Source organism: Myotis myotis, unplaced genomic scaffold (assembly GCF_014108235.1).
Source record: "Myotis myotis isolate mMyoMyo1 unplaced genomic scaffold, mMyoMyo1.p scaffold_m19_p_16, whole genome shotgun sequence".
Classification (NCBI taxonomy): domain Eukaryota; kingdom Metazoa; phylum Chordata; class Mammalia; order Chiroptera; family Vespertilionidae; genus Myotis; species Myotis myotis.
In genome coordinates, this window is record NW_023416320.1 from 41,487,707 (window position 1) to 41,510,503 (window position 22,797).

A 22,797-nucleotide genomic window follows, 5' to 3' on the forward strand; every position below is an offset into this window, starting at 1 on the left:
TAGGCTCCTAACTATTGTGTTCTTCCGACTGGACACATCCCAGATTCCTCAGAGTTTTGTACCAGGCCCCCTGGGGTTTGTTCCAAGCTCGTCAGGCTCACACTTGGAGCCTGAGGACAGAGGGCTACCTCAACCTCTCTGTGCCCCAGCCTCCTGATGTGTAAATAAGGACTAATCAAGCCTCGTGATTTGATTGTGGGGACTGCATGCCTGTTTTTATACGAGTAGTTATCACAGTACCCAGCAGAGATACACTCTTACTAAGTTGTCATTGCTTTATTTTTATCTTAATATATCTTTAAGGATAGCAGTCATCTGGTCTAGCTCACTGAAGTACTACTGATATCTATTTGAACTAGTCTCTTTAATACATTATTGGTGTGTGTGTGTAAAACACTAAGGGTTCCTTGACAAATTACTCCTTTTTTTGCTAGAAAAGAGGGGAAAATTGCTTTACACACACATTCATATATGTGAAGGAATTAGTGTCTTTTTGGGAGTCATCTGTTTCAGGTTATAAAGCATGGATGAGGATATTGAATAAAAGTATCCTAACACAGGTGAATATCAAAATGAGAATTTCATATAGTATCCCAGAGCCTGGGACTCTAAATTCAGAGCTCTTTAAGTTATACCAAAAACAGACACTAATTCCTGTCACATATGTGTAAGCTAATTGTTATGGGAGCATGAAGGAGGTGGCACTTGCTTTGGGTTTTGAGGGAAGAATAAGAGTTTAACATGATAAAACAAAAAGACATTAAACATATACCAGGAACAACATTGCTCAGGGCATCAAGATGAGAGAGAGAGAGAGAGAGAGAGAGAGAGAGAGAGAGAGAGAGAGAGAGAGAGAGAGAGAGAGAGAGAGATATCGTGCGGAAGAAGGTGGGCTTCTTGAGTGACATGAGGGATGGGCTTCAGTACTGTGATCTGTTTGGGAGCTATTGCTGGATTTAGAAGCAAAGACTGAGGATAAATTCTTCCTTTCCAGACAAATGTAAGAGACAGTTACAAGAAAACATAATGTTTTTAGTTGGTGATGGGAAGCTACCGAGTATTTGTACTGATTGTATTATTTTTAAGTAGATTACCACCAAAGGCCAAAGGTTTTATACATAGGAGGAACAACAATTAGCAAAAGCAATAATAGTGCCTTGGTGTGCACTTCTATTTTCAAGGTTAATTATTTGTTTAATTAAAACCTTCAGAATCAACCAGAGATGCTATTGCTAGATGAGCATGACTGTCTTTGTCAGTGTAAGAATCCCATGACCACTTTTTTAAAATTTGTCAATAAGATTTGGCCTTTTTTCCGCTTGGAAGACCATCTCATGTCTGTATTATTTTCTCTTGCAATTACTGATTATAGCTGCATTTTACAAATGAGGGGATTGAGTGGTATACAAAGGTCCCATATCTAGAAAGTGGTAGAGCCAGGATTTGTGCTCATACAATTCTGTATTCTTGAAAAATAGCTCTCAAGATATTATGAGAGATTCGATTGGAATTCGAGGCAGGGAGATTGCTCTGGAAGCGACTGAAATTGCCAGAAATGAGAGGGTGACGGGGGACCAGAGAAACACATGGGACAGGGGCCGTTGTCGAACGGAACCAAGAGCGAGTGATGACTCAGTGGGGAGGAAGAGGGAGGTGTTGGTGCTGATTTCTAAGGCCTAGTTGTTGTTTTTTTCTAGATTTCCCTACAATAGGGAATACAAAGGAAGCATGGAATTGGATGAAAATCATGATTTGTGTTTGGGGTTTAGTTTAGCAAACCAGGCCATCGCTGGCCTTCTGCTGTGGAGCGCAAATAAAAGAGCTGGGTCTCCTATGGCGTTTATTGATGACTTGGACATTTCCTGAAGTGATTGTTTTCAGCTTTGGTCTCACAGCAGCTACCATATATTGAGGGTGTTTGTTGTTGTTACTGTTGTTGTTTTTTGCTACTTTGACAGAGAAGTAAAAGCATGCTTATAATTTATGTCATGTGCCATGGCCACTATGATGTAGACTTAGCCAGAGACCCAAGTCACAATGAGCCTTTCCTGCTTCTATATTTGAACTACATCGTGGTGTTCGTTGTGCACTGCCCATCGTTGGAAATTCAATCTCAGGGCACCCCTGTCTGACTCATCTTGCTCACCACTGCTCACTAGGATGTAAGATGATCCTAAGACTCCCCTGCGCCCCACCACACAGTTATCTCATTGGAAGCCAAATGGGGTTCTTGTGCTGTTGGCTGTGACTGCAGAGCTGACCACCTTTCGCTCCGATGTTCTCTGCAGAATCTGCCTCTTTGGGAGCCAGGACCTGTGAGGATGACCTGTCGGAGCAGCAGCTGAGAGTGACCTCAGGTAATTGGTCTGTTCCTTCTCAAAAGCGTGTCTGTCTGTCCTACAGTTGTTACTCTCATCATTTATGTAATGCACGGATCTCTGGAACTGCTCCAATTAGATCTGATCAGATCCCTTATAGAAACAAGTTAATAGCAAAAGCAAATATATCTGTATGTTTGGATGCCTATGTAAAGTGACATTTTTTAAAGAATGAGTAACATCTGCTGGATAATTTCTCACATCTGCATGTGTACACTGTGAAGTTTCACCGAAGTGGTCGATTTTATACAAAGGATAAGCCAGAAAGCCAGATATTATTTTTACACAATTAAAAAAACCTGGATGGTGGAGTTATTTTTGGCAGTCAATGGGTTGATTGGATTTTGTGTAGCCATGTCAACACATTTACTATTCCCTGTGCTTTGTGTGTATATGTGTATGTTAAAAAATGGCAGCCAGGCCTTGTTAGCTGCATTATATTCAGATAATTTAAGAGGAAACTCACCCATGTTGCTACAACACACCTCATTTATTTCTGCTATATAAACATGATCCCAGTCCCCAGATTTATACAATTGGAATAATAATGTGTTATATAGAACAAAAAATGATTATAAAAAGTCCTTCGCATTCATAATGGGGTATTGAAATACTTTACAAAAAAACCCCCAAAAACAGTTTTGCAAGTGAAAACATTCCAGCAATATAAAGTCAGGATTTCCGTCAAAAATTATTCAGAGTTTACCTTCACCTATGCATCTCTCATAAAAACTTTTTTATTACATATGTTATTTTTCCCCTAGAAAACTAGAGAGCATACTTAAGATAAAATAGCACAAGCCCGATTTGCCTTCCTCACCTCAAATCAATGAAAAGATTTCATTAATGACCTGGTTGGAAATAATAGGGCAAAGTCAAGGCTATGACCAAAATTGTCAAACTAAAAGGATACCACTCCCTGTTGACATATTTATTTATTGTCTTTGTTTACAAAATCTCCATCTTACTCAGTCTCTCTGAGAAACTTTATATTTAGATGTTCCCATGCCTTCTGCATATTTCCATGGAGATGTTCTATAGGGAAGTCAAATATAACAAATTCCAAATTGAACTTCTCTTTTCTGCAAAACCATTTCTTCTCCTCTTTTTCTTCATTTCAACCGATGACATCATGCCATAGACCTGGTTACCCTGAGTAAGAAAACTAGGAGTCATCGACTTCACTCAAAGTATTAGTGCCAGTGACTGCTGGGCATAAGTCTTGAATAAGATTTTTGGACAACATGTCTATACAAATAAACAAGTTATTTGCAGATTGTAGTAAATGAGATCAAAGAAGCAAGAGAGGTACAGTGCTCAAGCAAGGTTGTCAGGTGTGGTCCCCAGGAGGAGGGTGTGATCACATCTGAGCAGACACCTTCATGGCCACTGGATTTCACAGCTTGGAAGTTGTCGGTGGCTTTGAGAGGAACAATTGGTGTGAAGTCAGACTGGAGGGTTGGATAATGAATTCATTTTTAGTAGAAAGAGAAAATGTAAGGACTCCCAAACCAGCCCGACACCAATCCAAACAAACAAACAATCCTTTTTGAGTTTTATTGAAGGGGAAGAGAAGAATGGCATAGTGTCTGGACGCCTCCTCCTCTTCTTCAGTTTTGCATCCTAAATTCAATTTAGTGTTTCAACAACTCTGTATTGCCTGCCTACTCTATTCCAGGCACTGTTCCAGGTGCTCTGGCACAAGGAGCAATAAGATAATCACTATTTTCAGTAAATGTGTAGCTATCAGGGAAAATAGGCACAGTACATGGATCATTTCCAAATACTGTGGTAAGTTGTTAGACATCCATGTAGAGAAAAAAGAATGAAATCTTATTCAGAAACATTAATCCCAATTCCAGATTTAGGTAAGACTTTTTGGATAAAGAAATAATTAATAGTAATAGCACAGCCAGCATTTTGAAACACTTAGTTTGTTAGGCTGTGTGCTGACTGATTTTTATATATTATAACAAACCAATGAGGTAGGCATTGTTAATTCCATTTTTTACAGATGATGAAACTGGTATTTCCCAAGCTGGGCTTGAAGGAAAAAAATATATGTAGTATAGAAAAGTCCTAGATAAGACAGGGAAATATAATGATATGTACTGGAAAGCAATATTAATAACAGTCACGTGTTTCTAGAATAGTGGTTCATGAAATGTGGTCCTGGATTAGAAGCATCATGTTCACCTGGGAGCATAGAGATGTAAATTCCCAGGCCTCCCTCTAAAGCTCCTGAATTATAAATTCCAGGGGTGGAGCACACAGTCTGATTTCTAACAAGTCTAGCAGGTAACTCTGATGATGCAATTTAAAAAATGTTTTTATTGATTTTAGAGAAAGAGAAAGGGAGAGGGAGAGAAAGAGAGAAATATTGATGTGCTATGAGAGAGAAACATCAATTGGTTGCCTCCTGCACACACCTACACCGGGGACTCCCTGACCAGAAATTGAACCTGTGACCTGGTGCACAGGACAGTGCTCAGCCAACTGAGCCACACCCACAAGGGTTGTTTGTTTGTTGTTTTAAGTATTAAGTGCTAGGTAGGAAGTGGGAAAAAATAATGAGACTGGACTGGTGGACAAGGACCAGGTATCTCGGAGGTATTCTTTCCATGCACAGAAGATTGAACTTTTGCTAGTGAGTCACTAAAAGATTTTAGTAGGTTGAAGTAGCTCATACAGAGGGTAGATTTGGAGGTTGGTGGTGGGACTGGACAGGGAGAGAGTGCAGGCGTCCAGGGAAGAATTCTTACAAGCCAGGTGCTTTGAAGAGATGCTCAGTATATAAAACTAAAGATATTTAAGTTACTCACTGTCCTCTGCTTCCTCTTTATATGATTACTTCATGGGCTAAAAAGTGTGCAACGCTTTCCTTAGAGCAGCGGTCTCCAACCTTTCGGACCTCAGGGACCACGGGTTGGCGACCACTGCCTTTGAGGACTCAGAGAGAAGGTCCCCAAGCCCACTGTGGGAGAAAGCCCGGGAACCAAGGGCAGTTGGCTGGCTCCTAGATCAGCAGTGTATCCCTGGCGTAGACGTGCTTCAAAATGTGTATTATGATTTTATAGAATAAATTGAGATTTTCTAATCATTTTCATTATTCAAATGAAAATACTCTGAGCTAGTCATTCAAAACATTTCTTTTAAAAATAGTTTATGTGTATATACAAAATGACTTTTATAAGATCACCATTTTATCCATGATAAAAATGCTACGGGAAATTAATTGTACTGAACTTCTATAAGACTATAGTATTACTTCGGAACATTTAAAAATATAAATGTATACTATTTGTCTGAAAACTGGGAAGTCCTAGTGGACTCCTGTGTTCATTTTAAGCTTAACTACATTCATATCTTAAAGTTTAATATATGAAGAAATATTGTGTTTTTATATTACATGAAGCAAAAGAGTAAAGATATATATGCTGTGAAAGCAGCAGTATTATGAAATGTGATAATACCTGTATTAGGATTACATGTACGATATTAGTGAAGAAACCTATTGGTGAAAATGACAGCTGCATTAGCCTCTTTGGGAATTTTATGTACGTTAGTATCTTCATTTTGGAATTTTACGTAATTGAATTTATGTCATTTCCCTCAGTTCTAAAGCATCCCTTGAGCACATTTAATGTCACGTATATATTTTTGGTTTTTTGGTTTGTTTCCTACAACGCATCTTACACTTGACGGCATTTTACATGGAGGAAGCTGCTACTTGAGAATCAGAACTCAGCCACTCCTCCCGCAACCCCAACGCCAACATCCCGCTTTCCTAGGGAGAGAGTGGTTTCTCCACATTAATCCTCCCAACTCTAAAGTCTATTTATAAAGCGAATGTCAGCTTCATTTCAAAAACTCTAAGAACCAAAGTGAGCCTTTTTTTTTTTTTAGACTCGTATGAAACTTTATGGTGGTGGATATAAGTTACCCTTTGATTATTTTTTGCATGATTACAAATTTGCAAAGTTCTATGGCTCCAAAGTGCCCACCTGTAATAAACAGCTCTCGCCTTCGAAACCACAAAACAGGTCTGAATTGCTGGAGCATTAGAGCTAATTGCCCGCCGACTTCAAAGGCAGAGCCAGGAAAGAGGGGGGAATGTCCAGCGGCAGAGGCTGTGCGGGCAGAGCCAGCTCCGGAGGGTCTGTGCTGTGGCTTGGACGAGCCGGGCAAAGTTATGGCCTCAGAACTGCTGTTTGCGATTAAGTTGATGGCGGTCGCTCCGTGCTGCTGACACAGGCTTTGTTCACATTCAGATTTCTCAAACTGCGGCCAGGGTCAGGCGGAGGTCAGACACCACGGTGATGTATAGAGGAACATGTCTGGGAATTTCTCTCGCCCTTAAAACACATATGAGAAAATGAAGAATCGGCCCCTGCGCAAAGCATGCGATGAGACCCAGATTACACTGTAGTTTTTCTTGGAGTACCTTCATAATTTTCGTCCTCTCCTCCTGACACCCCATGTTTTATTAATGGGAGTTGCGATAGCCCTTACAATTTTATGTCCCCTCAAGATAAGGACACCGGGACCACGGTGACACTTCATTTTCCAGCCCTGGGGGAAAGGTTCAGTAAATCTACTCCAAGAAGTCTGGCCTCCCTTCCCCAGGACGAGCTGGAGAGTAATTGCCGTGGGCTGTCACAGGTCGAGGCCTGCCACCGGGTGTCACGTCACGTGTGTGGACTTGGCAGGGACACAGCCCAATCTGGTCATGATCTCCGCCACCCACCCTCCCTCACCAAGCCAGCCGCTGTCCCCTCTCAGCCTGGCCTCATGCAGGGGCCAGGAGCCTGGGTTTGATCAGTGATGATCGTGGCTGGTGAAAGCAGGCTGGAGCCCTAACAAGCGTCATTCTCTCTTCCTAAAGTACAATCTCCACGTGATTGGCCTGAAAGGGACACTCCCCTCAAACCCTCAGACGCCTGACTCCTCCACCAGGAACTCCCCGCTGCTGCTGTTCAGCAGCACAGAGCAGACCTAGAGTAAATGGACTTGTGGGGGCTGTTGAGGACGCAGTGGAAGCAAACCCTCACTGCAGATGTATCGCCTGGCCTTGCTTTCCCTGAGCTGTGGAGCTGCCCCATCTGAGCCCAGCACCGTCCCCTGTGCTGGGTCCCGCTCTCACGGTAGAGAGCGGGGTGGGCCAGGGAGACAATAGCATTCTGTGTGTGTGCTCAGCTGCTACACATGACGGTGGATATTTCATTCTGCTGTCAGAATGTTATTAATAAAACATGGGGTGTGGAGCGGGCCGCGATTCCCCCTTTCAATCACTACAGCATTTGCAATGAAAATTTTATGCAGTGTGTAATTTTCGGTTAATGCTTGACACTTAAAATGTCCGTAGCAGCGTTTTGTATGGTTATTGAAGGGTTAATTGTATCATGTTCTCCGCATAAAAGCTCTGCTTATCAAAAGCAAATAGACACGCGTATGCATATGTGGCGGCGACCTTTTGCCTTTCCAGGGTTAATTTATTTGGTCATTAAAGATTTTATGAAATTGAGCAGCCTGGCGCTTCAAATCCCATTTTACCTCCTCCTCCTCATGTCTGTAATTCCTACCTGGATGGGGGAATATGATTTTTATTTTTTATTATTTTGTGCCGCCGTGAAAACAGCATGCCCTGCTGCGGGGAGGTGCAAGTCTGGCTATCTGGCATGACTCGGATTGCTAAAAATTCATTAAAATGTGACATCAGCACAGTGAGAGACAAATGATCACAGGCTAGAGGAGAACAGTGGGCCGTTCACGGATTAGTGCTGCCCAGATCCAGCACGGAGGCTAACTGCATAAACAGATTAACCCACCGGCAGCGGCACACCTCAGATTTACAGAATAATTAAATAGGGTTGAGTTACTATGAGGATTTCCATGTAATCTAGCTGGTGTGAACCCGTGAATGAGGTGTGGGGTGATGTGGTTGTCATAGAAGAAATAGACCTTCTTATGTCCTGCGCCCTGTATAGCTCCCCCTGTAGAGAAAAACAAATCCCAGTGCAACTGAACTTTTGAGATCCTACTCAGATGAATTCCAAAGAATTCCTCTGGGGTCCGGGGGCTGAAGGCAGGAGGAACACCTGTCTTAGAGTTAACCCATCACTGTCCCATCCTTTCATGGAGGATTTTTTTCTAGGGATTTGGTTTGTTCTGCTATCTACCCTAGTCCATGGAACAGGGGGTCCATGTGGCTTAGAAGCTTCTATTATGACAGAACTGCCTCCCACCCATGTTTCCAGCTTTCCTGGCTTCACCTGTGCTTAAAGTGATTTCTCTTTGAGTACAGGCCCATGTGCTCAGTGGATATAAAAGAAGTTGCTTGAGATAAACATTTGTATTGGTACCATCATCAGGTTCTGAAGTTTTGAATAAATGTATGTCCTCTTTTGAGAATGGGTGTCTGCAGATGGTTCATAGGTGACCAAGTTTGTGAATGGTCACGTAATTATTTGAGTGTGCATTTGGGGGTGGGGGGTGTCCCAATCCTACTGACCAGTCTGCCTTTCTGAACAGAAGAACCAAGTGAGGAGGCAGAAGGGCCTCTTAAGCCGACACCGGTGGCCGAAGAGGATGAGAAAGACACAAATGAGAGAGACCCTGGTGAAGGCAAAAACTCCTCCAGTAAAGACCCCGGTAAGATGCTAAACTCTTTCCCCTTTCTTCCCCCACCCCACAACCCCAAATCAGCCTTGCCTTCACCCCATCCCCACACTTATTAAAAGCTTTTATTCATTTGAAACTGTCTAACACTTCCACTACTATCCATCGCATGCGCATTTTGCATGTGACTTCTATCAGTAGCCTCCCATTGACCTATTTTTTAATCATAACCATCTGACAGAATAGATGTGGGTAAGTTGAAGAATATTACAGGACGACCAGCGAGATTATTTTTTAATCAAATCAGTTTGTGTGCTTGTAATTTTTTAAGCGCCTTTCATTAATCTTAGCTATACTTGTGATTCCTCTGATGGCATATTAATTTTTCATAAGCGCAGGATTAGATATCACTTGGATTTTTTCATTCAATCACAGACACCCCCCCACACACACACACACACCAACCACGTAACCCTAAAAATAAATGTTATTTTTCCTCGCTTTTTTTTTTTTTTTTTACAATGTACACTCAGGAATTTGCCCTTTTTAAGGGCATCTATTTGAAGCATTTCAAACGAAATCCAGTGAAAAAAGTTTACAGATGATCCAGCCTAAGAAAGAGGAAATATCATTGAAAAGGGATTAGATGCTGGGTAATTTTGATCTTCCAGAATAGACAAATCCCAGTAATGAAAGCTACTGTCTCGGAAAACAAACCTTCATGTCATGACATTTACTTGTGCACAAACAAACCCTAGGCCAGCATCTGGTGCGGATACCTAAGGCTTTTCCTGTGTTTGATTTGGCAAATATATGACTTCATCCATACTTTGTATGTATGAGATGGAAATCTACAGTCACGATGAATAAATATTACATTGGCTACTTTTGCTGCACGCTGTACCTAGTTTTATTATGTTGGGCTCATTGAAGCAGGGGAACTGCTGCAACGGGTTCAAGCCTATTAGCTTCAGGTAGTCATCTATCTTTTCCTTGAGTTCTAGTGACAGCCTCCCATAAAGAAGCTCGTTTTCACTATGAAGACATTGGGTTGTGCAAAAAGATATATATACCATTTTCATGTGCAAGTCCATTTAAGCCTGAATTATCTCACATTTGTAATTCAGTCATCTGCGTATCTTGGTTTTGCATTCCCTTCAAAAATTACTCCAAGGGCCTCCCTGCTCCCACCCCTCGCCGTTCGATGCTAAATTGCCCTCAGGAGTCCAGTGGGAAAGCACCACTTCAATTTGCGCCGAGGATCTAGTGGTGAACATATGATTCCAATTTGCCTTAAACAAAGAAGATGTGAGGTTGGTATTGAGCCGAAAGCAATGTGAAAAAGATGCCATAGCTGTGTGTTAGGAACTCAGCTCTTGGGGTTACTGACCAGGAGTTTGAAGTACCTGGCAATTGGTTAAGGTCAAGGGTAGTGCTGTCTAAACCTCATTTGAAGAGTTGGAAATAGCCCGGTAGTCAGTTGATTCACTCTGGAGGATGGACCTCATCAGGGCCCGCTGCTTGCCTGCTTGCTTCTGGAAGGGCAGGGTCCTGCCTGTGTTCAGTGGTGTCCCTCTCACAGTCATACTGACAGAGATTCTAGAGGAGCGCCCCCTCCCCTGCCCTTAGACTTCAGAAGAACATATGAAACACAGCACATTCGTGTTACACTGATTGCCCTCTGATACTCAGGTGCGTGACATGCTTGGTTTTAAATATCTAACACCCTATGAAGGATGGATTCTGGAATCTCTTGAAAATGGCTCCACTCTTACATTGAGAGAGGAGTCTTACCTGGAACACCACCTCAGACACAGGCACTCCATCCCCACCAGTAAAGTTCATTTCTCTGCATAAATGATGGGCTCATCACTTCCTAGTGGCCTGATGAGTGACTGTCCCTTCTTATGTGCCTACTGGTGCCACTGAAACAGGACTGCAGCACGGGAGAGGACACAGAGCGCTGCGGAAGGGGAGCTGTTTAAAACCCATTTTATCCCTGCAGAAATGCCTCCCCAGGTATATCTAAACGGATAAAAATGAACTTTAAAACCAACTAAAAGAAATGACTGAGATGCAAATATTTAGCTTTGAAACCTCCCAGACTTCAAGACAATTCTTGTTATTGACAACTGGCATGAACTTTTAACCAAGTTTTCTGCCTTCTGAATGGAATCTGATTAGGTGAAAAAACTATTACATGGATTTTTTTCCTTGTAAATATTGCTAACGATTGAATAACCACTTCTGTATATATTGTTTTTCTTCTTATGTCAGTTATAAATGTCAAAAAATACGAGCAAAATTAATCACTATCTTAGTGTGTTAGATGGGAAAACAGCGTGTCTCCACTTGAGCGCTGAATTTTTGAGACAGGAAGGAATGAACACGTGTTAGAAAGACCCTGTTTGTGTAAGCTGTTGTGCAGAGTTGCGGACATTAATCTCCAGCACTGGAGCTTTCAAAATGAGACTTGGCAATATGCAAGTTGTATTTGTTGAATATTCATTCATAATAGAAAAGCCTCCTAATGCCTCATTTATATTGTCATTTAAATCTAGTGCCACTTTAGATTAATTATAATCCAAATTACAGCTCTGTGCAGTACAAGAATTAATATAGAGTTTATCCAGATTAATACATTTGCATTGAAAATGTAATATGTCTCTGCCATGGCTAAGGGGACCACTTTTTAATAAGGGAGTAAACACGAGGAAAGATGGAAATTAACCTTCATTATTGCAATTAAAATTATCCTTTCATTCCAGTCTCATTAGAAAGAATACTGTACTGGTAATTATCATTTGGAATTATTTGGCATTGAATAACCTCTTCTGTTATATTCAAGTTTTATAGTATTCAAATATTATCAAATACATTGATTCATAAAATATTTAAAATAACTGTTATTTTGTTTTATTGTTTTTTCAAGATTTGCTTTGAGTACATATGTGTTATTGGATTTTCCTCATTTATTATGAGTATAAACCATTTTACAACCTTCTGTATTTTAAAGGTTGAAAATTATTAAGTAGGCAGCATCTGAATGGAAATGAATTATGTCATTTTTATATTGTTATCTCATGCAAGTTACATAACCACATAACTGACAGGTAATTGGCTCATCTATATGGCAGTGCTTACTTGGAATGAGACTGCATTTCTTAGTTCAAGTATGTTAAAAGAGCATTGTTTTTAGAGGATATTATGATGTCCTTAATGAACACAAAATGAATTATGATCTCACCTAAAATTTTTCTCTAGGGTATCAAACTGGATTTATTTCAAATAAAGTTGTAGGCGTAAACTATGAGTAATCACAGAACTTAATCAAAACTCTCCTAAAATTGGCCCTTATTTAATATATTTCTAGAATAAAACAATTTAGAGAGAGACCTTGAAGTTGAGTCCTTGCAATTTACCAAGAAGGCCATAGTCCCTGAGATTACACCTCTTTGAAAAGTAGGAAAAGCTCACAATCATGAAATGTGATTTCCATCACTTTGCAAATAACCCTGATGACCTGCCTGTCCTTGTGGTCTGTTTCTGTCCTGTGTTATTCCAGCTCAGCATTCTTGCTTCTTCCTCTCAATGGCATGCATTTCTGGGGTGCCTAGACACAGCTGGGGGTGGTGGAATCTAATTTGTATTTATACTTCTTTTTAATGTAAAATAAAATGGTCTTTACACAGCTTCTAGCTTTCCTAAGATCATGGTTTAATTAAGTTCATTACACACAAAAAATATGGAAGTTGACCTATATACAGGGTGGAATACTATAGCCAATAGCCATTGCAATGGCTATAAAATGACCCTAAAACTTTTATTTTCTTGATGCAGCACGAATGTCACTAAATTCAAAAGCAACTACATCATTAATGAATATTAATAAGCATAAAAATAACATGGATTTATTATACCAAATATGTGCCTCAATTTATGGCAGTGATGGCGAACCTTTTGAGCTCAGCGTGTCAGCATTTTGAAAAACCCTAACTTAACTCTGGTGCCATGTCACATATAGAAATTTTTTGATATTTGCAACCATAGTAAAACAAAGACTTATGTTTTTGATATTTCTTTTATATATTTAAATGCCATTTAACAAAGAAAAATCAACCAAAAAAATGAGTTCACGTGTCACCTCTGACACACATGTCATAGGTTTGCCATCACTGATTTATAGTATAGTTGTAGTAACATGTCTCATAGCTTAAAATGAGTGTTTTTTGATCCTGTACCAATATTAGAATATTTATGCTTATAATAATAAGGCCATAGCTACTCATTTAATAGATTTAAAAGTTTCTGGAAGGTTTTTTTGATTGCTGATACCCCATAGGGTCTGCAAGCAACAAGAGTCATGTAAATTCTCTTTTAATTTGTGTATGACAGTCTTTGATAGCATAGAGAAATGGACAAGCTTATAATTTGGTTATGTCTTATTCTACCATGTGCACAAAGGAATGATAGGGGAATATGAGAGTATTAGATGCTTAAAGGAGCATATTCTTACTCATTAATGGGGGACTTAAAAAAATCTTCTCATCTCAAAGAAGAAAGCAAGGGATAAACATTCCTGATGCGAATGACAATCACTTTATACAACTTGAACTGACATTTTAAGCCCTAAATTTTATTTGCAAACATTATATATCATATTATTATCTTGAATATTTTAGCACTTTAAATACAACACCACAAATTACATTCTGCTTTGAGAAAGAAAAACCTATTTTTTGATGCCATAATTAATTATAAAATAAACATTCCTGTTTCTGACATATCTTTGGATAGCAAATACTTGGATTGTGTTTATCGTTATAATGAAGGTCTTCAGTCTATATTCAAATTTAAGATCATTCAAATACACATGTGATCAGTTATTTTTTCAAATATCTAGAAGGAACCTAAATTTCTCCAAGGCATCTGTAGATATAGGGCACATGTAACAATTCAAATAAAATCTAATGTTTGTAAATCTAGAAATCAGTATAATTATTTGAAAACATCACCAAATCTATACCTACCATGATTGTCATTCTGTCATTGAAAGTCTACTTTAATTTCGGTGTACTTGGAGTCCAAACTTTAAAATGCTTGCTTTTTAATTTCTTTCAGAATTCAAAATTTCTGAAAATGTTTATATGTTTTAAACATGCATCATCTCTATCCAGGATTGAAAAAAGAATGTAGCTTTTGGTTCATCTTTACTTTGTTTCCAACATCCTTGACCTTATTTTTAAATTAAAACTGGGCTATTTCGCAATAAGGTGCAATTTGTTCATTTATATGAACCGTATGTGGATTGAAAAAAAAAATCAAGATAAATCTTCATGCACAGCCTACAATCAGATTACGCCCAGACTCTATATTCACGCGGGGTCTGATAGCAATCAATGGTTTAGCTTCATTGCATTTCAACATGTATTTGCACCCAGTTGTCCAGTGATAGTATCCTCACCCTGGAAATAATTTAGTTGCAAATTGACTGGAAGATGGTGAAAATTGAAAGTTAAAATTAGAAATACTCATAATAAACAGCAGAAAAAAGGTCAGATGACGCCGTGCTATGATGAGATTGGAATGGCTGGTAAATGAGGTTTTGTGTTTGTCATGAGATGTATGTGACATGCCTACCCAATGTCGCTGTAATATCCAGCCTCACAGAGGAGATTATCGGGAAAATTGATGCTGGAAAGAATTTTCTGTTAGATTGGGAAATTAGAATCACACTCTTTTTCTTTGATGTGTGTGAGGGTCTTATACGTGACATTGCTTATCTAGGCAAAATTTTAAACCCCCTTAACTCTGAATATTTGGATTAACCTCATAAAACAGCCATCTTCTTGAGATGTGAACTATAAATGTTATATGTACAGCCTAACATGTAAAGCAAAGAGTAAATCATAAAAACAGCAGGAGACATGTATAGTTAATGTTTAAGTCCTATATTCACCACATAAAAATGCTGTCTTTGTTTCTGAATTATAAGTAGTTAGCTCTTCTCAGAATTTTGAAATGTTTCCTGTGATTAAGAATTTTAGTAAAGAGATAGGCAATTAAACATGAGTAAAACGAATTATTTTCTAAGTTAGCATTTGTGAATGGGAGTAGATTTGCTTTAATGTGATAAAGGCAGCCTGAGACACCAGTGAGCACGTGTTATTGATGAGTCTCTCAAGGTCATCGAGGGTTATCTAAACATGAGACAGGAGTACATTTTAAAATATATTTATAAAGTCCACTTAGTCAGTGGACACAAAGAAGTGTGCATCTTGCCTTTTGAAATTAGCATCATTTATAAGTGCTTGTCCAGTTCCTTTTGTGGTTCTGTGGGTTTAGAGTCAGCGCTAGATGAAAAACATAGAATCTTTCAGGTTTGATGTTGTTAGTCTTTTGAAGTTGACACGTTCTGTTTTTTTGGGGGTGGGATCAGGAATAATCACACCAGAAAAGGAGCTAAAAGTCAGTGTGGCGGGTGTGACCCCGCCACTCCTGCTGGCAAAGGAAGAAGATGTCACAACAAAACGATCAAAAGCTACAGAGGACAATAAATTCTGTCACGATCAGGTAAATACATTTTTTCCTCCCTTTGCTATATAAACCTATTTTTAATTTTAATTTTAATTTATTATTGCTCCTAGTAGTGTTAGAGCCCCCAACGATTCCATGCTATTGAAACGTAGCATGGTGACAAATGTGATTGGTGACAGATGAGCCCTCGGTATTCCTGCTGATGCTCTGAAGCCCTCAGACTAATGATAGCATATGCCATGTCTATTCACTGTCTTCCAGTTCTATCAGTGTCCTTATTGTAACTACAATAGTAGGGACCAAAGTCGCATCCAGATGCATGTCCTGTCGCAGCACTCGGTGCAGCCGGTCGTCTGCTGTCCCCTCTGCCAGGACGTCCTCAGCAACAAGATGCACCTGCAGCTGCACTTGACGCACCTGCACAGCGTCTCCCCGGACTGCGTGGAGAAGCTGCTCATGACAGTAAGGACCCCACATGTTGACGTGCGTGTGACGTAATCTCTGGAAAGGTAGAACACTAAATCTGCACTTATCGGTCCATAGGAATGTATTTCTTCTTCGCGACACAAAGTTGTTTCCCTGACTGTGTTATAGAAATCACAGTCCAAGGCCCCTCCGTTGTCTCTTTTGCTAGGAAAATAAATATGATACGGGCATAGATTATTCAGTAACACATATTTTACAGTCTCGTGTTTATAATGTCATAAGGATGAGTCATGTGGACACATTGAGTTTCAAACTTTGAGTATCAGGATAAAGACATAGACCTACAAAAACAGTTTTAAAAAGGGAAAGAAAGAATACAGCATTGTAATGGTGTTGATCTGAAATTGGAAGGGAGAGCAGTGACCTGTAAGAGCCACCAAGTGTCCCTGCTTTGGCTGGAAAATCTAAGTGGGATGCAACTGCCCAATGGCAGCTGAGGTGGCATTTTTGAATGTTGGGGGACCTTTGACATGAGCCCCTTTGGTCTTCACAGGTGCCTGTGCCCGATGTGATGATGCCAAACAGTTTGCTGCTGCCCGCAGCTGCCTCTGAGAAATCAGAGCGGGACACGCCTGCAGCCGGCACAGCCGAGGGGTCGGGGAAGTATTCAGGTATGCCCGCCTGTGACTGTGGTCTGCAGAAACATGCTTCAAGGCTTGCGTTTGTGGTGGAGTGCCAAGGTTTTTACTATCAAAGGGTTAGAACAAAGGCACAGAGGAAAACTATATCCCAAGAGCCATAGTTTTCCATGCATAGTTAGTGTCTGGCTGTCTGTCACTGCTGAGTGTCAGTGACTGAGAATATTCTTTGCTCTAATTCCTGGACACTGAGGCCTGGCCCTTGGTGTCACACTGATTGTATGCAGCATACTGCAATTACCTTTGAGTTCTTTTCTTCCGCATCCTGAAATTCCTCAAGGTCAGAGGTGATTTGATATTCACCTTTGTATCCACAGTGCCTCTCACAATGCTTGCAACGTAGTAGTTGCTCAATAAATATTCCTCTAACGAATCAATTAAACAGAAACTTGTAGAGGTTCCTACTTACAATATTTATCAGCCTGTGTCCCTTCTCCCTGTAAGCGATCTGTTTGTGCTTTCTCCCACACAGGCGAGAGTCCAATGGATGACAAAAGTATGGCAGGTCTTGACGATGCAAAGGCCAGCGTGGAAATAAAGAGCGAGGAGCAGAAACCAGCTAAAGAAGCCATGGATGTGTCCGAATGGAACAAAAATGGCAGCAAGGATGTGAAAATCCCCGACACCCTACCAGATCCACTCAGTGAGCAGCAGAAGCGGCAGCCGCTATCGGTTTCCGACCGCCACGTGTACAAGTACCGCTGTAACCACTGCAGCCTGGCCTTCAAGACGATGCAGAAGCTTCAGATCCATTCCCAGTACCACGCGATCCGGGCCGCCACCATGTGTAATCTCTGCCAGCGGAGCTTCCGTACATTCCAGGCTTTAAAAAAACACCTGGAAGCGGGCCACCCCGAGCTGAGCGAAGCCGAGCTCCAGCAGCTGTACGCCTCCCTGCCCGTGAACGGAGAGCTCTGGGCCGAGAGCGAGGCCCTGGCCCCGGACGACCACGCCCTGGAGCAGGAAATGGAGAGGGAGTACGAGGTCGACCAGGAGGGGAAGGCGAGTCCCGTGGGGAGTGACAGCAGCTCCATTCCTGATGACATGGGCTCTGAACCAAAGCGGACCTTGCCCTTCAGAAAAGGGCCCAACTTTACGATGGAAAAGTTCCTCGACCCTTCCCGCCCGTATAAATGTACAGTGTGTAAAGAGTCCTTCACCCAGAAGAACATCCTCTTGGTCCATTATAATTCCGTTTCTCATCTGCATAAGTTGAAAAAGGTGTTGCAGGAGGCCTCCAGTCCCGTTCCTCAAGAAACCAGCAGCGGCGCCGACAACAAACCCTACAAGTGCAGCATCTGCAACGTCGCCTACAGCCAAAGCTCGACCTTGGAAATCCACATGCGGTCGGTGCTCCACCAGACCAAGGCCCGGGCCGCCAAGCTGGAGCCCGGCGGCCACGGCCTCGCAGCCAGCGTGGGCAGTCCCGGCCCAGGGATGTTGGAGTCCATGAGTTTAGCCTCCGTCAGCAGCAAAGATACCCACTTAGATGCCAAAGAATTAAATAAAAAGCAAACTCCGGAACTCCTGTCCGCGCAGCCCCCGCACCACCCGCCGCAGTCACCAGCACAGATTCAGATGCAGCTCCAGCACGAGCTGCAGCAGCAGGCGGCCTTCTTCCAGCCGCAGTTTCTCAACCCCGCCTTCCTGCCGCATTTCCCCGTGACCCCCGAGGCCCTGCTGCAGCTCCAGCAGCCTCAGTTTCTCTTCCCTTTCTACATCCCGGGCACGGAGTTCAGCCTGGGGCCGGAGTTGGGCCTGCCCGGCTCTGCCGCGTTCGGGATGCCCGGCATGACGGGCATGGCCGGATCCTTGCTCGAAGACTTGAAGCAGCAGATTCAGACGCAGCATCACGTCGGCCAAACCCAGCTGCAGCTCCTGCAGCAGCAAGCACAGCAGTACCAGGCCGCGCAGCCCCCGCTGGCGTCCCAGAAGCCGCCCCCGCCGCAGCCGGCCCCCCAGCCCGCCGGCAAGCTCCCCAAACCGGACCCAGCCAGCCTGGCGGGGGCCGAAGGCCCGGCCGCCAAGGAGGGGCCCTCTTACAAGGAGGCCGAAGAGAGTGCGGAAAAGCAAGACAAACCAAAGCCAGAATTTACCAGCGAAGGGGAAGGACTCAAAGAAGGCAAAGACTCCAAGAAGCCCAAGTCCCTGGAACCAGCCATCCCGCCGCCGAGGATCGCCTCCGGGGCCAGGGGGAATGCGGCCAAGGCCCTGCTGGAGAACTTCGGGTTCGAGCTGGTCATCCAGTACAACGAGAACCGGCAGAAGGTGCAGAAGAAGGGCCGCGGCGGGGACGGGGACAGCTCGGACAAGCTGGAATGCGGGACGTGTGGGAAACTCTTCTCCAACGTCCTCATTTTAAAGAGCCACCAGGAGCACGTGCACGGGCAGTTTTTCCCCTACGGAGCCCTCGAGAGATTCGCTCGCCAGTACCGGGAGGCATATGACAAGCTTTACCCGATTTCGCCACCTTCGCCAGAGACGCCACCTCCGCCGCCTCCTCCCCCGCTGCCCCCGGCGCCCCCGCAGCCTGCCCCCCTGGGGCCAGTGAAGATGCCCAGCTCCGTGTCCGCCCCCCTGCAGGCGCCACCCCCCACGCCGCCCCCGCCCCCGCCGCCCCCTCCGCCCCCACCGCCTCCCCCGCCGCCGCCGCCCTCGGCCCCCCCGCAGGTCCAGCTGCCCGTGTCCCTGGACCTCCCGCTCTTCCCCTCCATCATGATGCAGCCCGTGCAGCACCCGGCGCTCCCCCCGCAGCTGGCCCTGCAGCTGCCGCAGATGGACGCGCTGTCCGCCGACCTCACCCAGCTGTGCCAGCAGCAGCTCGGGCTCGACCCCACCTTCCTGCGGCACTCGCAGTTCAAGCGCCCGCGGACCAGGATCACGGACGACCAGCTCAAGATCCTGAGGGCGTACTTCGACATCAACAACTCCCCGAGCGAGGAGCAGGTGCAGGAGATGGCGGAGAAGTCGGGCCTCTCGCAGAAGGTCATCAAGCACTGGTTCCGCAACACGCTCTTCAAGGAGCGGCAGCGCAACAAGGACTCGCCCTACAACTTCAGCAACCCGCCCGTCACGGTGCTGGAGGACCTGCGCCTGGACCCGCCGCCCGCCGCCCTGGAGCACTACAAGGCCGACGCCGCTTTCAGCAAGAGGTCGTCCCGCACCCGGTTCACCGACTACCAGCTGCGGGTCCTGCAGGACTTTTTTGACACCAACGCTTACCCCAAAGACGACGAGATCGAGCAGCTCTCCACCGTCCTCAACCTCCCCACCCGGGTCATCGTGGTGTGGTTCCAGAACGCGCGGCAGAAGGCCCGCAAGAGCTACGAGAACCAGGCCGAGGCCAAGGACAGCGAGAAGCGCGAGCTGACGAACGAGCGGTACATCCGCACCAGCAACATGCAGTACCAGTGCAAGAAGTGCTCCGTGGTGTTCCCCCGCATCTTCGACCTGATCACGCACCAGAAGAAGCAGTGCTACAAGGACGAGGACGACGACGCGCAGGACGAGAGCCAGACCGAAGACTCCATGGACGCCACGGACCAGGTGGTGTACAAGCACTGCTCGGCCTCCGGCCCCGCGGACGCGGCCAAAACCGCCACGGCCCCGGCGGCCAGTTCCGGCTCCGGGGCGAGCACCCCTCTCATTCCGTCCCCCAAACCGGAGCCCGAGAAGACCTCCCCCAAACCTGACTATCCCCCAGAAAAGCCAAAGCAGAGCGACCCCGCCCCCCCGGCTCCCGGCACCAAGCCGGCCCCGCCCTCGGCGCCCACCTCCTCGGACCCTCCGCCGGCCCCGCCCCAGCCCCCCAAGCAGCCCCCGCTGGTGGGCAGACCCCCCTCGGCCTCGCAGACGCCGGTGCCGTCCAGCCCCCTGCCGCTGTCCATGACGCCGCTCCCGAACAGCCTACCTCCGCAGCTGCTGCAGTACCAGTGCGACCAGTGCGCCGTGGCCTTCCCGAGCCCGGAGCTCTGGCAGGAGCACCAGCACATGCATTTCCTCGCCGCGCAGAACCAGTTCCTCCACTCGCCCTTCCTGGAGCGGCCCCTGGACATGCCCTACATGATCTTCGACCCCAACAGCCCCCTGATGACCGGCCAGCTGCTGAGCGGCTCCCTGGCGCAGATGGGCCCCCAGACGGGGGCCTCCCACCCCGCGGCCCCCGCCACCGTGGCCGCGTCCCTGAAGCGGAAGCTGGAGGACAAGGAGGACCAGACGTGCAGCGAGAAGGAGGGCGGCCCCAGCGGCGAGGACCAGCACCGCGACAAGCGCCTGCGGACCACCATCACCCCCGAGCAGCTGGAGATCCTCTACGAGAAGTACCTGCTGGACTCCAACCCCACCCGCAAAATGCTGGACCACATCGCGCGGGAGGTGGGGCTGAAGAAACGCGTGGTGCAGGTCTGGTTCCAGAACACGCGCGCCCGGGAGCGGAAGGGCCAGTTCCGGGCCGTGGGGCCGGCCCAGTCGCACAAGCGGTGCCCCTTCTGCCGCGCCCTGTTCAAGGCCAAGTCGGCCCTGGAGAGCCACATCCGCTCTCGGCACTGGAACGAGGGGAAGCAGGCGGGGTACAGCCTGCCCCCCAGCCCTCTGATAGCGGCGGACGAGGGCGGGGAGAGCCCCCAGAAATACATCTACTTTGACTACCCGTCTTTGCCGCTCACTAAAATCGACCTGTCGAGCGAGAATGAGTTGGCTTCGACCGTGTCCACGCCCGTGAGCAAGACGGCCGAGCTGTCCCCCAAGAACCTGCTCAGCCCTTCTTCCTTCAAAGCAGAGGGCCCCGAGGACGGGGAGAACCTGGGCGCCCCTCCCGCCGAGGCCGGGTACGACCAGAGCAAGACCGATTTCGATGAGACGTCGTCCATCAACACGGCCATCAGCGACGCCACCACGGGCGACGAGGGCAACGCCGAGGTGGAAAGCACCCTGGGCGGTTCTGGAGACGGGAAGCCGGCTCTGTCGCCGAAAGAGCCCAAAACTCTTGACGCTTTGCCAAAAACAGCAACCACACCCACCGCAGAGGTCTGCGAGGAGAAATTCCTCTTCTCCCTCACCAGCCCCTCCATGCATTTCAACGACAAAGACGGTGACCATGACCAAAGCTTTTACATCATGGATGACCCCGATGACAACGCCGACCGCAGTGAAACGTCCAGCATCGCTGACCCGAGTTCCCCAAATCCTTTTGGGTCCAGCAACCCTTTCAAATCCAAAAATAACGACCGCCCGGGGCACAAGCGTTTCCGGACTCAGATGAGCAACCTGCAGCTCAAGGTCCTCAAGGCGTGCTTCGGAGACTACCGCACGCCCACCATGCAGGAGTGCGAGATGCTGGGCAACGAGATCGGCCTGCCCAAGCGCGTGGTCCAGGTGTGGTTCCAGAACGCACGGGCCAAGGAGAAGAAATTTAAAATCAACATCGGGAAGCCGTTCATGATCAATCAGAGCGGGACCGAAGGCACCAAGCCAGAGTGCACGCTGTGCGGGGTGAAGTATTCCGCCCGCTTGTCCATCAGAGATCACATCTTCTCCAAACAGCACATCGCAAAGGTGAGGGAGACCGTGGGGAGCCAGCTGGACCGGGAGAAGGATTACTTGGCTCCGACCACCGTTCGGCAGCTGATGGCGCAGCAAGAACTGGACCGGATCAAGAAAGCGTCAGATGTGCTGGGCTTGGCGGTGCAGCAGCCCAGCATGGTGGACAGCGGCCCCCTCCACGGCATCGGCCTCCCGGCTGCCTACCCGGGACTCCCTGGGCTTCCTCCGGTCCTTCTCCCCGGAATGAACGGCCCATCCTCCTTGCCCGGGTTCCCACAGAATTCAAACAGTAAGTCACTTCCAGGGCAGTCTAATGAATTAGTAATGTTAGGCAGCTGATGCCGAATAACTAAGAACAGGGTACATTTGAATCTCTTCATTTCAGTGAGTGAAGCCATTAAATAATTTAAAATATATATTTTATTGGCTAAAATTAATAACCAGGAAGTAAGTCTACCTGAACTTATGCAGAAAAATAAAGACTAGCTAGGTAAAAAAAAGAAAGAAAGAAAGACTAGCTAGGTCATAGCTAGCCTTAGAAATATATTCATTATGTATATCATTATATCTTTTTTTTAAATATATTTTATTGATTTTTT

At 45.5% G+C, this 22,797-nt stretch overlaps 1 protein-coding gene across 1 annotated transcript in view; it reads left to right on the forward strand.

Annotated features, from left to right (window-relative positions):
* Positions 1 to 22,797, forward strand: part of ZFHX4 (zinc finger homeobox 4) — a 185,838-nt gene that overhangs the window by 149,467 nt on the left and 13,574 nt on the right. The window contains exons 5-10 of the mRNA XM_036338565.1: positions 2,289 to 2,357; positions 8,910 to 9,029; positions 15,436 to 15,569; positions 15,795 to 15,995; positions 16,513 to 16,630; positions 17,130 to 22,487. Of these exons, the coding sequence (XP_036194458.1) occupies positions 2,289 to 2,357; positions 8,910 to 9,029; positions 15,436 to 15,569; positions 15,795 to 15,995; positions 16,513 to 16,630; positions 17,130 to 22,487 (6,000 nt within the window). The remainder of the gene's footprint in view (positions 1 to 2,288; positions 2,358 to 8,909; positions 9,030 to 15,435; positions 15,570 to 15,794; positions 15,996 to 16,512; positions 16,631 to 17,129; positions 22,488 to 22,797) is intronic.